Here is a 17,972-nt window from a genome sequence, read left to right on the forward strand (position 1 = left end):
AAAAAGATCCTGGTGTAGAAAGTAATATTAAATAAATTCTAACAACAGCTTATCAAGGTTAAACGTGCTGCTGTTGTTCAGCTGCTGGTTTCCTCTTTCTGGTGCAAAGTGGGCCAAAAACAAAGAAGAGAGACCGACTCGCGACAGAAAAGCCGATCAGCTGATCATTAAGCAGTTTCATGATTGAAGTAGCAGCAGGAGAGAGAGAGAGAGAGGCAGTCGCTCCATATATCGGTTGTTAAGCTTAACGTGGGAATGCTTTACAAACATTCAGAGATGAACTTACACAGTTGCTTTACTTCTCTCTGGGATAACTTCCTCGGAGATGAAATGCTGGTGAGGCTACAAATACACACAGCCGCTCTATCACGTGATGCATACTGCTGCAGCGTGCTACGGTTATAAGCCGAGTTACGCCGTGTAGCAAGTTTTGTGAGGTGCTTTTTTGATATTTAATGGATCAGAATACATTTTTTATTTCTCGCTGATATCCGATCCAGTAATTTGGGTCAGTATCAGACCGATACCGATACGTAATATCGGATCGGTCCATCTCTAATTTATATATAAACATATATAAATAAAACCACTTTTTTTTTTACATTAGTAATTCCTTTTGTGCATAATTTTATATTATTGTTAATAATAAATTAATTAAAGCAACAAAACAACCTGAAGAGCCGGTTCGGAGCCGAAAGAGCCGGCTCTTTTTAGTGAGCCAAACCGAAAGAGCCAGTTCTCTAAAAAGAGCCGGAAATCCCATCACTACTATTCATAGAGACCAAATAAACATGCTTTTTATTGCTGTTAATTCTGTGATTTTAACATGTCAGTGGTTGGGGATTGACTTGTTTTTGGAGCCAGCCTTAAGTGGCTGCTCCAGACAGAAACTGCAGTTTTTGGCACCTCTTTGTTGGCTGCATTCTCAGGCAAGAGGGGTGCCTTTTATGTACAACACACATTTTCCACCTGCTTTCTGTGTGAAGTGCTTGATGCAAAAAAAAAAAAAAAAGTATCGACTAGTTCTGGATGTGTATTCTTTCTATCAGCATTTATTGACGCTATCCTACAAAATTAAGGTTAAGGTTTGCATGAACAGGGTGATTCCCATTGCAGAATTATTGTTTCAGTCCATCTCAGAATTCAAATAAGTACCATAATGTATAATGTGGGAAAAGAAAACAGAAATATAACCTTTTTCATCGCAGTTGTAGTAAGAAACTTCTCCCTCCAAACATGTGTTTCCTGTCAACTACCACAGAGTGAAATAGGTTAGCTTCACACAGCAGGAGTAAGAGGTCATGGCGGAGGTGCTGGGTGGTTGTCATCATCCTGTAGAGCAGATGGAGGGCAGGTTTGGTTTCTCGCAAGGCCACTAACGGATCACTTAAAAAAACAGAAACTATTTTGTTCTCTACTGGATTCTATCACTTACTAACACACAGACACACACACAAAGGAAGAGCACAGGCTGACATTCATACAAATACAAAAAAAACCAAGCAGGATAGTTTGGATTCTTGTTAAAGTCAAGGAACTGAAAAAAATACATTGAGAGGTGAAAAGGTCACAGGCGAAGAAGGAGATGGCACAGACAGGTGCTTGAGCCGCCTGTAGGATGACAGGATGGCTGGTTAAAAATTAATGAGTCACCCTTTCTTCGTTTTAACACCCTGCTTTCTTTTTGTTCCTCGCTCTCTTCCTTCCGTTTTATTCCTACTTTCTGTTTCCACCACTGCTTCTTTCCTTCATCAATTATTTTTTATCTCTGACTTTGATTCCTTTTCTTTTGCTTCATTTACTTCCAGACAGTTTCCTTTTTTATACTGTCTCCAAAGTTGTTGTTTTTTTAAGTTGCATCTGCCTGTCACTCTTTACCTTCCTTCCCAGGTGTTTCCAGCTTGCATACTTCCTTTATTGCTCTTTTTCCCTTCCTCCTCTTCACCTTAGTGGTTTCAGGTTGCTACTGACAGCTCTCACTCTCTCTTTTTTTTGTCCACTGCCAGTTTTGCAAGCCCTCCATCTTTACAGGCAGCTACAGCCAAGGTCCTTCTCTTTATTCTTCTTCTCTTCCATGTTCTCACATTCAAGTCTTTCTCATCATACAAATCTACTGACAAGAGCAATCACACTTGCATGTCTCCTCATCCTTCATCCACCCTTCCCTTCTTCTTCATACTCCCTCCATTGCATGTGTGTATGTGGTCCCCACGCACAGTGGCAACTGCAGCCAATCCCATTAGCCAGATGAGCAGGCCTCCAATGAAGGGGAAAGCATAATGACAACACCAGCGTCTCTCTCTCACACACACACACACACTCCTCCCTTGCGGCTCCCTCTGTCTGCTCCGTCTGTTCATCTGTCACTCTTGAGGGCGTGTGTGTGGGAATCCGGTTTTGTTTGGGATGTGCAATTCGAAGGCGAGCGGGAGAATCTGTCATTTTTTTTGTGCGTTTCAGCACACAGAAGTGGGGCAGCAGCAGTGGAGGGTTTACTTCCTGCTGGGTGGGATGCCATTAAAAGTGTACTGTACGCTCAGTGTAGCCGTAAAGCATTTTGCGAATAAGTGGTTTACCAAACAGTAGATTTTATGGCGCTATAGCTTTCAGCAGGCATGATTTGAGTCCTAGCTTAGCTGAATTTATGTGCAGTTAGGCTACACTCAGGTAATTTGGGTAAGTCCCCACTAAAAGGTATAAATATATGTGATTTGTTGTCTCTGTTGTGCTTTGGTTTTGCAACCTAAAGCCTTGTGCCCGAATCCCATTATTCCACTTTAATTTTATGATTTAACAAAATAATCAAACGCAAGACGTTTCTCCTGTCAGGCCAAAATTATAGTTTACCTCTAGTGAAGCCTGGAAGAGAGGTGGCCCTCCCTCCTCCATTACCGTCAGGGTCATTACCTGCACTAATGCGCTGATGCAGTGCAAGGGGACAGTGTCTTTTCATCTCCCTAACTAGCCCCATTAAAATCCATTCAGCTAATGAGCCTTCACTCAGTCCTCTGGTGATTAAGACTTGATCTGTGCAGCGCTCTCACTGACACTGCTTTCATTTAACTCTGTGCAGTAATGGAATCGCAGCAAAGTACACACACATGTGCCTGTCAGTATGGATGAGGGTGCCGAAAACACTCTTATCAAGTGTTACATTTTACGTGTTTGAAAGAGTTTATTAATCATGTGATGCAATGTTTATAAAGTCTGAAGTTTTTATCTCGGGGGGGAAAGTTTGCTGATTTATGCTAAACATTTAATTCAACTTTAACCTTTAAAGTTTCTAAATGTGTTATTTTATGTCCCTGTCTTAATGTGAGAAAGACAGACATGATGTCCATTTTTTATACACAGCCTATGGCTACAATACTAAAATGTTGCTTGGCGCAGTAATATCAGTATTAGTAATCTAATACTGATATTACTCATATAACCAATCTATGAGTAATCATAGATTGGTTATAGAACCAACTGCTGTTACTTATGATAAAATAAAGTAATTTTTCTGATTAAAAAAAGTACTTTTACTTCAGTGCATTAAAGCAGACTTTCATTTTTAGGCACAGAGTAGGTGGTGTGGATAACAAACAACCTGCTAAGCTAACTAAAACGTTAAAATAAATGGTACTGACAGCATCTAATAGTTTCATACAACATGTAGTGAAGTAGAGGTAAAATTGGCACAACAGAAACACAAGTATAAGAAGTACAAGAACATTAAAACTTTATTTTAATAAAGTACTTGAATAAAGTACCAAGGTACATTACATGTTCTCACCTGATGGTCATGTAAGAGACAATGTAATTAACAGTACTGTAAACCATTGGTGCCGGGTGGTGCATGTGTTATCCCATTCCTGCAACCTGAACATTCCCCTGGAAAGCAAACAGATACAACTGATATCTACAGTAGCACATTAATTAAACTGTACCCTAAAAGTGTCTGTTCTTGTAAATATATGTTTTAGATTCTTTGAGAATTTAAAAAGTTTTTGTGTGATGGATGTGCCTCCCTTTGTTGTTTTTGTTTTGTTACCTACAAAACCTTTTCCAGAAGCCTCCTAAAACAAAATTATGAGCCTGTAAATGAGCAAACTTTAGATGCGAGTTTGGGTTTCAGTAACCGCACTTACTCTTAGAGATTACAGTCATTACTGTTCCTCAAAGATGCCTCGAGTAAAACAGCTCACGCATCGCTCCCACACAAACAGCAGAGATGCTGTACTTTTACTATTATCATATAGATGACTTCCACACATGTGGCTGCCCTGCTGGGCACCCTGTGCCAAACGCACACATACACACACACACACACATACACAGATACTCAAATGCATTTAAAAAAATAAACTCACACCTGTCCATGTTCAGTAATGTGGAACAAATATTTGACAACAAAACCGGCTAATGAAACAAAGAAGCCCCACCTGTAACTCGTGCTGATTAGATGATACCACCTGAGTCTCTCCTTTTTTGTTTTTTTTACCCTCCCTCCCTCCACTTCCTGCCTTCCTCTTCCTTTTCCCGTCAATTAAATTCACTTCAGAAGTGCTTTGCTGGCAAGACCTCAGGGTGCTGTTGCCAAGGCGCTTTTGATTTAATATCTGTCACGCAAAGGGAATTTTTTTTTATGTATAAAAATGAGGAAAACAACAACAATATGCCTCGAGGTTTGCATGGAGCTTCACAGTAGGAGGAGGGGGCATTTGTCCCCGCAGGGCAGAGTAGATGCTTGCTCCCAGTGGGGGCACGAGGACACACCAGCACTTCATCGAAGAAGACACAGCTTGAATACATAAATGAATGATCCATTTTCTTTCCTCCTGCTCGACATTTTCGTCACCCCTCTGCTGTGAGTCAGTCTGGATTGGAGGGAGTTGTTCTTTAACTGTTGGGCCCTCTTGACTCCTCACTATTCACTGCTCACTATTCTCTTCGATCACTGTCTCCCTCTTGTTTTCTCTCTGACTTTTCTGACTCTTAAATGGCTTTGAGGGCAGATGGAAAAACAGCAGTTTGGGCCAGATGGGACTAGATTACTGTTAGATATAGTGGATGTCACTTTACAAAGAGAACACAGGCGTAACTGTGCTAGAAAGCAATGCTATTTAGGTTTTGAAAGTAACACAGCCTTGTTCTTAGAAGTAAAAATCATTATTCAAAAGGAATATGAATACACTCTGGTATAGTTCAGGATTTTCACTGCTACCCGTTAACTAGCAGTTTTTAGCTAAAATTAGCTAATGTTAGCTAATTTGCTTAAAACTGACACAAGGGAGTATTTGACTTTTCTCTTTTTATGCTTTTGTTTTAGTATTTACCAGTATCCTATAAAATACAGTTCAGCTTGTTTGTGTTTGTCATTAAAAGTGTGTCATAGCAACAGGACTGAATTTGGTGGTAGTTATGTGACTGTAATGCTCTTTGGTATTTAAATGTTGTTTTAATAATGTCTCATTAGATCAGAATCAGAATCGTGTTTATTGGCCAAGTATATGTGCAGACACATACAAGGAATTTGGTTCCGGTAGATGGTGGCTCTCAAGCACAGCAATGTAAATCACACACACACACACACACACACACACACACACACACACACACACACACACACACACACACACACACACGTGTCTATATATACACATTACACATACATACACAAAGCTGTGTAAACCAACTATAAATAACGAATCTAAACTTATATACATAAAATACAGAAATGAATGAGGTGGAATGAATACTACAGAATGTACATAAGGTGCAGCTGCAGTCTGGCAGTGGGAGCAGTGTGACAGGTCAACTGTTAAGAAGGGAGATGGCGAGGGGAAAGAAACTGTTCCTGTGTCGGGTGGTCCTGGTCTGCAGGCTTCTGTACCGTCTGCCAGAGGGCAGCAGATCAAAAAGTCTGTGTCCAGGGTGTGAGGGGTCTGTGATGATTTTCCCTGCCCGTTTCCTGGTTCTTGAGAGGTACAGATCCTGGATGGAGGGCAGGGGGTGCCGATGATCCTTTCTGCTGCCCGTACAGTCCGCTGCAGTCTGCTCCTGTCCTGTTTAGTGGCTGCTCCATACCAGACTGTGATGGAGGAGCACAGGACAGACTCAATGACTGCTTAGACTGGTCAGCAGCTCCGTGTTCGGAAGTACATCCTCTGCTGGGTCTTTTTGAGGATGGAGTTGATGTTGGTCTCCCACTTCAGGTCCTGGGAGATGGTTGTACCCAGGAACTTGAAGTCTTCACAGTCGACACAGGGCTGTCTGATATGGTGAGGGGGAGCAGAGTTGAGGGATGTCTCCTGAAGTCCACTGTCATCTCTACAGTCTTAAGAGTGTTCAGCTCCAGATTGTGCTGACTGCACCAGAGTACCAGCCGCTCAACTTCCTGCCGGTATGCAGACTCATCACCATCCTGAATGAGGCCAATGACAGTGGTGTCATCTGCAAACTTTAGGAGTTTGACAGCCGAGTTCTTGGAGGTGCAGTCGTTAGTGTAGAGGGAGAACAGTAGTGGTGAGAGGACACATCCTTGAGGGGCACCAATACTGAGGGACCGAGTTTCAGAGGTGATCTCCCCCAGCCTCATTTGCTGCTCTCTGTCTGTCAGGAAGCTGGTGATCCACTGACAGGTAGCTGGTGACACGCTGAGCTGGGAGAGTTTGGAGGAGAGAAGTTCAGGCACAATGGTGTTAAAAGCCGAACTAAAGTCCACAAACAGGACCCTGGCATACGTTCCCGGGCGGTCAAGGTGTTGCAGGATGTAATGCAGCCGATGGATGGACACCATACTAGTGATTCGCACTTCCTGCTTGTAATGTCAGCTCCACAAACCATCAGTCTGTTATACTGACACTAAAAACATGTTACAACTTTGCTAGATGTCATGACGGTATGATTCTGTCATTTTTGAGATTTAAAATCTCATCCTTGGCAACAACTTGTAATTACCAGGGGCCACTTGAAGTATTTTATCCTTTTCCTGTAATGTTAAACACAATCACATGATGCTGGAGTCTTATTTATAGAAGTCTGCACTGTTTTCCTTGAGGTCATTTTATATCTAATCTAAGTAAGGTTCTCTGCTAGAAACGTATGTCTCAAAAACATTTTTGCAAAGTATATTTTTTCCTTAAACTACATAATGTAACTAGGTACTTCTTGTGCCCTCTGTCTTAGGGTTCTTCATAACTACATGCTGTGGCGTATTGTGGCAGCACTGAGTGAACATCTGTCCACGGCCTTCCGCAGCACCATCCATGAGTTTTCCCGAGAGATTGACGGCACTGAGCAGCAGCTGGAACTAGGCAGGCTCTGCCTCACCCAGACAAACAAACACTTCGGCATGGCCCTGGGAGCCCTGTTCGTCCAGCAACACTTCTCCTCAGAGAGCCGGGCTAAGGTCTGGAATCTGGGTGGACTGGTGGTAGGGGGCGCTGTAGTGGTAAAGATGATAAAGTAGTAAAGAGGCTGTTTTCAAAGGAAATCAGCCTCAGACTTGAATCCACTTTTTTAACATTAGAATCTCGACAGATATTACATCAGTTTGAATTTATTAGCAGTTTAGGCTCTTAACAGAGACCCAGCCTTGCTGAACTACGTTTATAAGTTTATTAATTTATACACCCAAAACTGTAATGTTTTAACCAAACTTGGGGTCATTATTTTTCAAGAAAAGAAGTCATAAAATAATCTGGGTGACTCACAAGTGATTGTGAAAAATTACAAAGTTTAATTTTTGCACTCTACTAGAGCCACTGTGCATGATCTTATACAGGGTCAAGGTGCAGCACCTCAGTTCATACACTGTCTGAAATAAACTTCCCAACCCCGTGAACCACAGTCACCCCACTGTGTAGCTATGAGTTTCACCATTGCACCATTTACTCCATGATGCATTATTAGAACAAAACATGAAACCCCTGTTTCTGTTCCTACATGCAATTCCAGTGTTTCCAAATCACTGTGCTGTGGCACAGAGGTGTGCTGTGGAAGAATGTCTGGTTTCACCTGATTGGTACTCTAAGCAACCGGCAGTGAGTAACGGACAGAACAATTACATTCTCTTCCACTAGAGGGCAGTACAACTTCTTGCTCCAATTAAATGTGTTGCTAACTGCTGGTGAAACAGAAGATGAAGAAGAAATTATATAGTCATGCTGCGAGTGAGACAACGCAGTGCAAAATAGCAATAGATAAAAAAAATAATTCTAAAGTAGTCATTCTAACCTGGGTCCTGGAGAAAATTTCGAGCCAGATTGTTGTTTGATGGTGTGCCATGTGATTTGACATTGTTTTATGGTGTGGGATCTGAAAATCCTGGATTCTAGTCTTTACTTCTCATTCGCTATTTTGCTTTCTGCCTAGGTCAGTCATTACTAAACCCCTCACCTCTGCCCTCTGGTCCCGTTCGCTTTCACCTTAATCTTTCCCCATACATAGTCTCATCTCAGTCCCATGTCTACTCTGGGACATGCGGATATGGTTCCCAATGGGATTTCTCACCTCTGTAACCCTATGCTCTATCTTTAAGCTCTCCATCATCTCCCTTTCATCATCTTCTTATACTCTCACTGTCCACTGTACATGCTTCATCCCTCATCAGCTATCTGTCTTGCAACCTTTTAAAACTCTACCAAAGCTCTATAACACATAAAGAAAGTTGGCCCAACTGGATAAGTTATGGGTGCTGAATACTTTCTTTACACTTTGCAATTAATTGAAATTTAAATTCCATTCAAGATTCTAATAAGATACTAAGTGTAAATCTCAAAAATGCTTCAAGCTAGTGGAGCCTTTCTGATTAATAAAAGACCAGAGAGGAAGGATTTATATGATCAAGCATACAGTAGGGAAAGTTCTCATCAGATGAAGTGGTGCTAATCCCATGAGCATCTCTAAGTCATTTAAAAAAATCACTCAAAACATCATCTTCCTCTTTCTTGCAGATGTGGAGGGAAGCCTTGAGCGAGGTTATTGCCTTTTTTTTTTTTTTTTAACCTCACTCTTTTCCACACCGGTCATATCTCACGCTGCTCACAGACGTTGCTGTGTACGATCATGCCATGTCCTCACAGGTTGGAGCCCTCATTATCAACACAAGAGCATTACCGGATGCAAAGCCGGTGGCGATGTGCGATGCCTTGACTGACTCACCAATCCTGCTTATCTCAGCACCAACAAGAATTAATGAGTCTCGGGAGCTGACGCTGAAAGACAGAAGACAGAGGGGGAAAGACGAGCCTCCTTGTTATCCTGAATCACCAATGTGGAGCGAACTGAAGGACACAATATGTCCCGGTGTCGTCTAGGAATAGCATTTCTGCTTAGAGCAGTTGCAGAAAGCACAAGTTGTAATCCGGAGAAGTTTTGGACAGTCGATGCCAAAAACGTCAAGATTAGTGTTATATTAGTGGCACTAAGTAGGTACTTGATCTTCAATTACAGGTTAAGATGAAAATTTTTAGAAGGTTTCTTCTGCGGTATGAAATTTAAAAATAAAAACAAAAGTCTGCAAGTTTTATCACCCTGCGTGCAGAGCTGGGGCTTAAAAGTGTCCAATTTCAGTTGCTTGAGCTGGAAAACGGAGAAAGCGATGTAAGCGCTTGAGTGCTGGTTTGAACACTTTTCAGCAACACAGTTTAGGTAATTACATATCAGACAATAAAGTTTGCTTTCCACTCTTGTGACATTAAAAACTGCACTAATGGAGCTACAAAAACTTGCAGCCTAACGTAATCAAAATCGAATTAGTTATAGACACACCAGCACAAACAACACTACATCTGCAGTTTGTAGCTTGACCTTCCATTTATTTAATTATTTGGATTTGTTGCGTTCTAAATACAAGCCCTTGAAAACAGTTTATCTAACAGAGGTTTAGACACTGGTAGAAGATGGAGGAGGAGGTATGGAAAGAAACACCTGAGGCATGAGAATCTGCATCAGAAATTGCGTCTCTTCTTGGAGTCACAACCCAGTCAACATGGTTGAATCAGCACTGGTATACTATGAATGTGTCAATTATGGCATTTCCATACATCTATATGGTAGTTCAGGCAGTAGGGAGTAAAGACGTTACTGTCACCTCACAGCAAGCAAGTGTAGGTTCAAATCTCAGGTTGGCGTCCCCACTGTAGAGGTTTTCACAGTGTTCTCTTACCTTATAGCAGCTGGGGTAGGCTGGTCTAACCCCGAATTGGATAAGAAAGAAAATGGAAGGATGAATGGACACATTTAAATTTCATCTCATTTGTCACATGGTAAACTTCCTTGTCTGGGCTGGTCACAGCTGTTGTTTCTCTGCCTGCTGATATCAGCACTATAAACCTGCAGTTCAAGTCCCTTTGGCTTGATCAGTTTGCCCAGTGGGATAAAAAAAAAACAGCCATTAAATCGAAAGGTCACCAGTCACCAAAAATACTCCAACCTTTTAGAGTTGTTTTAGATTCTTTCTTAATTTAGGACCTTGTAGATCATGTTTATTAGCAGCCTCGCCATGACCAAACAAGTTTTTCACGGCTCGTTTTAGTATTATTTAATTTTTTCATTTGTGTGAAAGACCAAGACATTTTGTAATCAGTTTAGTAGTGGACAGTCCCCTCACAGTTCAGTTGTTTACCTTGCTTCTCCAAGTAGTTTGTCAAACTGTAGTGAGTAACTACAATCCAGCATGCTACAGATGGAGCACAGGATGACAGGCTCACTGCAGATGCAGCTATTACTTATTTGCCACAAAGTATTTGACAGTGGAAATATATTTAAAAGGAGTGGAGCTAAAACAGTTTATTTCAGATAGGATGACTAAAGGAGCTGCACCAACACCCAGTTGTAAATAAGGATTATTTTTAAATGTGAATCATGCAAAGCTACTCTAGAATAGAGTACAAGAACACTTATGTGGGGCTTAAAATGAACACGTAATGAATTGCGGGATGATCTCTCTACAGGTACAGGAGCTGGTAGAGGACATAAAGCACTCTCTGGACCTCCGGCTGCAGGAACTTGACTGGATGGATGAAGCCACCAAGGATGCTGCTAGAGCAAAGGTTTGGAGCACTAACTGAGCCTCTGCATCACAAACACGACTTCTGCTAGATCCAATTAGTTTTTGAAAAGGATTCAATTATTTCTTTGCGATTCTTTTCTTTCCGGGACTTTGACTGATTGCTTGTTAGATAGAAGTGTGTGATAGAATACATCTAGGGCTTGACATTGAGAAGTGAGGATTGCCTAATCCGGATCTCTCTGTAGTGCTGATTTAGGGTCTGCACTGGAAGATATCCCTTCTAATACTTTTACAATCTGAAGTTATAATCCTTTTAGAGGGCCATGCTGAATATAAAGAGCTTCCCTGTAATCCTATTACATTGGGTTTGCTTGATTAGCAGATGCTTTTGTGTGTGTGTGTGTGTGTGTGTGTGTGTGTGTGTGTGCGTGCTCGCGTGCTCTGTCAGGGCCTGTGTCCTAAACTAAGTGTGTATGGGTGCTTATTAGTTGCTGTGGGGGTGTTTGGTTGTTTGCTCCCCACTTTTTCTTCCCTTCAGCTGTCATTTTCTTTCTCTTCTCACCCAGCTGAAGCACATGATAGTGATGACAGGATACCCAGACTTCCTGCTCGAACCTGAGCTCATTGATCAAGAATATGAAGTGAGTCATCATCATCTTTTTCACTCTGCTCTACCTCACTCTGTCTTTGTCTTTACAGTTGTTTTTCTATGACACATTATTATGGTATAATTTAGCATAGTAAAGCGCATGATTATTTTTTTTATTTAACATGCAAAATTTCGGTTATTTACTAAATAACAACATAATTTTTAGTTTCAAACAAGTTTTTGACAGGATTCTAAAATATTAACCCTTCTTTTTTTATAACATGCGGTCTGATAAATTTGTTAAGCACTTTGTTAAGCATTATTTTTTATACCAGACTGTAATTATGGATTGTATTGTTGTTTATTTAGATACTTTAACACGGGAGTCTATGGGGACTCGCTCCGTTGAACTGTCCTTTTAGAGAAACTGCAGTTTTTGGCTTCAGTGTTGGCTTCATTTTTCAGCCCCAGAGTTTTTGAGTTCCTCATCACTTCACTTGTGTGAAAGACTTTGTCCACACTATTGTGGCTAATGCAAAAATAAAAATAAAAATTAAGCTTTTGAAGAATTCCTTCCTTAAGTAATGTGTTACAATTTAGGATGTCATCAGCAGATAGTGAGCTTAGCATAGGAAAAAGCAAGGGGAATAGGAAAGAGCTAGCCTGCTTAATCCAAAGGTAACCAAACTGATTGTCTCCTTTAGAGCTCATTAGTATGGTTTATCTTTGTTTTTGTATAGACTAAAACACCAAAATATATGTCAACAATTTCATCCATTATTAAAGTAAGTGAAAGTTCTGTTCCTCAGTCTGCTACCATCATTTTCAGCAGATGTGCATTTTTGTCACAAACTCACAGAAGCTCATCTAGCCCTGTGAGACTCAACAAGCAAAAAAAGCAAGCATGAGCAATGGTGTGTTTATTGCCAGTGTAAAGGATGGAGATGTTACAAAGCAAGATACATTACATTTTTTTGCCAAGCGAACAGAATTGGTCTGTGTACAATAAACTACTGCAAGTGCATTTTAATGTCAGGACTGAGGCGCCACTGCAGGAGGAGCAGTACTGCCATGTACTGGAACAAAAATAAGATCCTTCTAGTCAACGCAGACTACCACTATTTATTAATTTTATTTGCCACTATTCATACAACTTAATTACCCCACAGCATGGCAGACTTTCACAAACAATATAGAAATATTTTACAAATGAAGTTCGGCGCAATGACTGGACTCAGGAAGGAAGAGCACATCTGAAGCTTTAATTAGCAAGTTGCAGTTGAAATGTTTAATCTTTAGAAAACAGCCATTTCCTGGCATCTGGGACATAAAATGGGACTGTGTAATTTTTACGTTTTTGTTGTTGTTTTTTGCCAAATTCAATAATGTAAAACATTTTTATTGACTGAGGTGTTATAGTGTTCGTAGAAAAGCTTGACCTGTTGCATAAAGCTATAGACAGGTGACAAAGGACACGAAGGAAACTGGCCCACAAAATGCTGCCACGTTGGTTCTTTAGAGCTAGAATTGACCATATTTGTGTGTGTATGTGTATGCAAGCTACAACCATAAACTGAATCACAAAAACAAATAAACAAATAGAATTTTATTCACCACAGTGAGAGTACTAATTAATTCCATTAAAATGTTACTAAAGTCTTCAACAGCTTAAAGTGGAGAGGTTTGGGTTTGCAACTGAATAGTTAAATTTGCATGGGACACTTCCTACATAATAATAATAATAATAACAATAATAATAAAAATAAATAAATAAATAATACATCTTATTCATAGGCACATTTCGGGACACTCAACGACACTTTATAAGTAATGAAATACCAAAAACCAAAATGACAGCTAGAAAACACCTTAGAAATAAAAGTTAATACATCTCAGAATTGAATAGTCAATAATTCATTAAAAAATAGAATACGCAAACTTAAAATGATGTGTTTTAGGAGTGGCTTTAAAGTTAAGGAGAGAATCAATATTGCAAATGTGAGTTCCAAAGACGAGAGGCCACTCGGCTGAAATCTGTTTGGCCCATGGAAGTCAGAAGGAGTCAGGTGGCATAATGAGAGGTTATATAACAGAGGGGGAGGATATCAGAAAACATAACATGATTAGGTCAGATCAGCGAGATACAGAAGTGCAAGATTATGGAAAAACGTGAAGGTAAGGCATGGAATCGCAGCATTAATTTCGGTATTTTATAGGTGAAGCTGTTGGAGGACAGAGGTAATAATGGTCTGTGGAATTGGTTCTGGTAATGACAAAAGCAGCTGAACCAATGTTCATCCTGTTAAAGTATATGTAGAAGTTTGTGTGGCAAACTAGAGAGGATACAATTACAGTAATCAATACAAGATGTAACCAGCACATATACGAAAATAGCAGTACTGTTAGCTATAAGGGATGATACTTGATTAATATTATGCATGTGCTATTGAAAACAACACCTAAACTCTTAACCGATTGAAGAATTTGAACATTTTATTGTCAGTGCTCAACCGGTCCTTCTCTGGATGCACAGCATCTGGACATTTATATGCTTTTCAGATCTGTTTCATACTTTTTTGAGCTTGTTATCAGCTGCTAACTCACAAATTTTCCCCTTTTAACGGTACGTTTTGATTGCCACTGGTGAACAGCTGCACAGTCATGACTGTGTTTGGTAGACTCTGTATTTCATCATAGAAGTACAAGTGATCAGTGGCCATTTTCTCTAAAGAGACGAGATTTCAGCTTTCTTCTTCAGCTATTTGTCTAAAAAGGGCTTAATAGACTAGTGGTTTACACATTCACCTAACACTGCCTGATTCAACCGTGGGAAGAGACACAAATTCTTTAGGGTTTGCATCTGAAAGGGCACCTGGCATTATAGTCAAACCTGTAGCACTGCCCACTGTGGAAACCCCAAAGTAGCTTTTGTGTCTTATGTCACAAATGGTAAAAGATGGAAGAATCTAATGGGCATGTTTCCAAAAATGTGATTTTATTATTGATTTATAATGTAATGAAAGTGTTCTCATTCTGACTCATTTCATATGTTTGCTGTGCAGTTCGACGTGGACGAGAAGGCCTACTTCAAGAACATCCTCAACAGCATCAAGTTCAACATCAAGCTGTCTGTCAGGAAAATTCACGAAAAAGTGGACAAAACAGCGTGAGTGTTACAATTTCACTAGCACAGACACTGAGCTGCACCGGTTCACTGACAAGCACTGCGAGCAAAAGGCTCTCAGTGGATGCTGCAGTTCACCGACCGAGAGTGTGTTTCCGACATGGCAGACATCCTGTACATGTGTCCCCGTGAATCCCTTTCTAGTTGGACACATTTGTTGACGTGCCTGTAAATTAAAGCAACAGATACCAGTCGACGCACACAGCTGCAGAAAATCCATTTGATTTACTTATCTGCAGCAGCCAGGCAGGAGAAAAGTGCTGTGGGACATGCAACTCATTTTTCTAAAATACAGCCCCGTATGCCTGAATTGAATGCCTCTCCGCTATGACAACACATTACAGTCACATTAGTATTCCAAGGTGCTCAAAACAACTGTATCATTAGCCAACACTCAACGCCCTGAAGAGTTAAATCACACACTCCCTCCTCGCCTTATCATCCAAAAAGTGAACCTTTCATCACTCACTCGGTCTTGTCGCGGTGAAATAAAAAAGGAAGAAAGAAAGAAATACTACTTATTTTCATTGTGTTTGTCTCCCCTCAATCTCTGTGCAGTCCACACGCAGCCATCATTCTCTCACTCCTAGAACAAGGGCATCTCACACTTTGAGCGTTAGTCATTTGTGGGATTTTGTGACAATCGATTGGACTGGCTTTAAGTGGATTACCATAAAGGAACTGTCCGTGTTTTCAAATGCAGAAAGGAGCTTTAGCCGTGGGACCCCACACACTGAATACTTCTCACCAGGGGGTTTAGAGAGAGACACACACACACAGAGGTTTTTTTGGATTCTGTTCCAGACCTGGGTGTGTTTTCAGTGGTGATTTCAGTGTGTGTGTGTGTGTGTGTGTGTGTGTGTGTGTGTGTGTGTGTGTGTGTGAGAGAGAGAGAGAGAGAGAGAGGAATCCCTTCTGTAAAACCCTGTTTGTTTGACTGTTTTTTTTCTCCTCAGGTGGCTTCTCCCCCCACAGGCGCTTAATGCCTACTACCTCCCTAACAAGAACCAAATGGGTGAGTGTGTGCCTTAACAGTGTATGTGCTGATATTTCTGTATTCTCTGTCATCTGTTTCCTCACACACACACACACACAGACAAACGCAATCCTTCCTCCATTTCCATTCTGCACCACGACGTGGACTGCGCATTAGTTACACACAATTACACCATGTTGCCGTCTGTTTCCAACAAGCCAAATACGATGGCCGCGAGAAGAAGGGAGGGGGGAAAAAAATCCACCTCCTCATATCATATTCCCTCTCATCGCTCACTTTCTACTTCGATCGCCACCTCACATACCTAATACCCCCCTGGAGGAAAAACAAGCAGTAACACCTTCCCGAGTTTTAACAAATCTAGCCTTGCCGTGTCACCCCTCCCTCCCCCTCATTTTCTCCCAAGATTGGCCCGCTGCTGGCGTCTGCCTGCCTGCTGGATTAAATCTCTTGCAGAAAAATCAATGGCCCGCTCGCAAGCTGATGCTGGAGGACAGGAGGATTCAGACAAACACAGTCATCAGGACCTAGACAAATTTTTGATTTCTCTTTCTTATTGCTCCGCTTAATCCAGTCCGCCGTCAGCTCTTCCTCTTCTTCCCCAGTATTTCTTTTCATCCAGTTTGCTCTTCTATCAAAAATAACGTTGGCCTTTTTAATTGCACATGTGACTCTTTGGCTTCCTTTACGCCGCATGGAGACAGATCAGCGGTTTAATTAAAAGTTCCTATTTAACACTCGTATATACACTGGTGTTCAAAGAAAATTGTAATTGCCATCCTAAGTGTATGCTAATGTTTCTCACAGATTGCATCAGATAAGATTGACATATGTAGGTGATGATGTAATATTGCATCAGCTGCTTCTTTGAGCCACAAAGGGTTGCAGTCATCGGCAGTGAACTTTTCATTTTGTTTTCCATTAACCACAGCAGTTTGGGGGCTTCTGACACCACTTCAGTTGTATTGACGTGGAAATGTTATGTTTAGCAAAACTGTTGTGTAAAGGTTGTAAAATTGATTAATTGCCAGATATATTTAAGAACACTGTTTATAGGGCCTGTTATTGAATTCAACAAGTCTTTTGTTTGAAGTACTATTTTGGTGCTAGTCAAAAACGTATAACTTACTCTCCAGAAAGGTGGTGATAGTGTTCCACGCAATCAAGGTTGACTGACCATCGTTTCTTGGTTGATCGAAAGGTCCAAAATGAAAGTTATGCTCATGTACCACCAGCACCTGCTTGATGTCTTTCTTGAACTTTCTGAGCAAAGGAATTTTTTTGATGCAAGAATTGCACATCTTTTTAATGTTTGAACAAAATAAATCAAACAAATGTTATTGCTTAAGAAAAGATTCCACAGCCTACCAGTCTCTACTAGGTCATAAGGATGGCAGTTACTGGATGTAATCATGATAAATAAGATACCAAAAAATTATTCAAATAATGATGATAAACTAGATGAAGACTGCTCTGTCTGCATACTGCTGAGAAAGGATATGCAGAGTTGTTTGAATCTGATCCTCATGTGGAAATGTGCCTAAAAACCTGAAAGTTCCATTCTGCCTGGTTTTAATTAAATACTAGATTATTATTGAAGAGCAGGGACTAATCCAACCACATCCAACCACCAGCTGAAGAGTTTCAGGACGGACCCAAAGTTTTGGCACAGTTTTGGCTCATCCACCCATCTCAATGACACATTCTTTCAATCCAAATAAATAAATGTTCCAACAATCACAAATCCCACAGCCAAAATACGTTTTTCAGCATTAAATTTAGCATTCAACTTCATAATGCAAACCTTAGCATTTGTAGGACTTTTATAAATATTCTCCAAAATTTTGTGCTGTGAAAGAGGAACAATACACATCCAATAAGGCCAGCCACAAAAAATATTAATGTCCCCAGCTTTCAGTCTCAAAACTCACACTTTGCCTCTTCATTAAATGCTGACAGTGGCCTTTTCACACTAAAAGAGATTCTGGTTCTGGTGTACACTCAAAAAAATGAAACGTTGACTTTAATTGTGTGGATGCCCTCAAGGCATCCACACTATTGAGATCCTGTTTCTCTTTATTCTTTATTCCACTATTTACTAGTTGCTTCCGTACACTTTTTGGCACTCAACTACTCCCACAGTTTTCATCCGATTTTTGCCATTCAAACTTTAAAAATTTCTGCTCTTTCTGCTAATGCC

The 17,972-nt window shown here is 40.6% G+C and overlaps 1 protein-coding gene across 2 annotated transcripts in view; it reads left to right on the forward strand.

Annotated features, from left to right (window-relative positions):
• Positions 1-15,790, forward strand: part of LOC102303904 (endothelin-converting enzyme-like 1) — a gene marked incomplete at its 3' end in the record, with an annotated part of 39,947 nt that extends 24,157 nt beyond the window's left edge. For both annotated transcript variants that reach the window (XM_042227336.1, XM_042227337.1), the window contains 5 exon segments: positions 7,174-7,396; positions 10,944-11,042; positions 11,569-11,643; positions 14,654-14,757; positions 15,732-15,790. In XM_042227336.1, the coding sequence (XP_042083270.1) occupies positions 7,174-7,396; positions 10,944-11,042; positions 11,569-11,643; positions 14,654-14,757; positions 15,732-15,790 (560 nt within the window).
• Between the last annotated feature and the right edge of the window lie 2,182 nt (positions 15,791-17,972).

Source organism: Haplochromis burtoni, unplaced genomic scaffold (genome assembly GCF_018398535.1).
Source record: "Haplochromis burtoni strain Fernald_Lab_line unplaced genomic scaffold, NCSU_Asbu1 Contig_255, whole genome shotgun sequence".
In the NCBI taxonomy this organism is placed as follows: Eukaryota; Metazoa; Chordata; class Actinopteri; order Cichliformes; family Cichlidae; genus Haplochromis; species Haplochromis burtoni.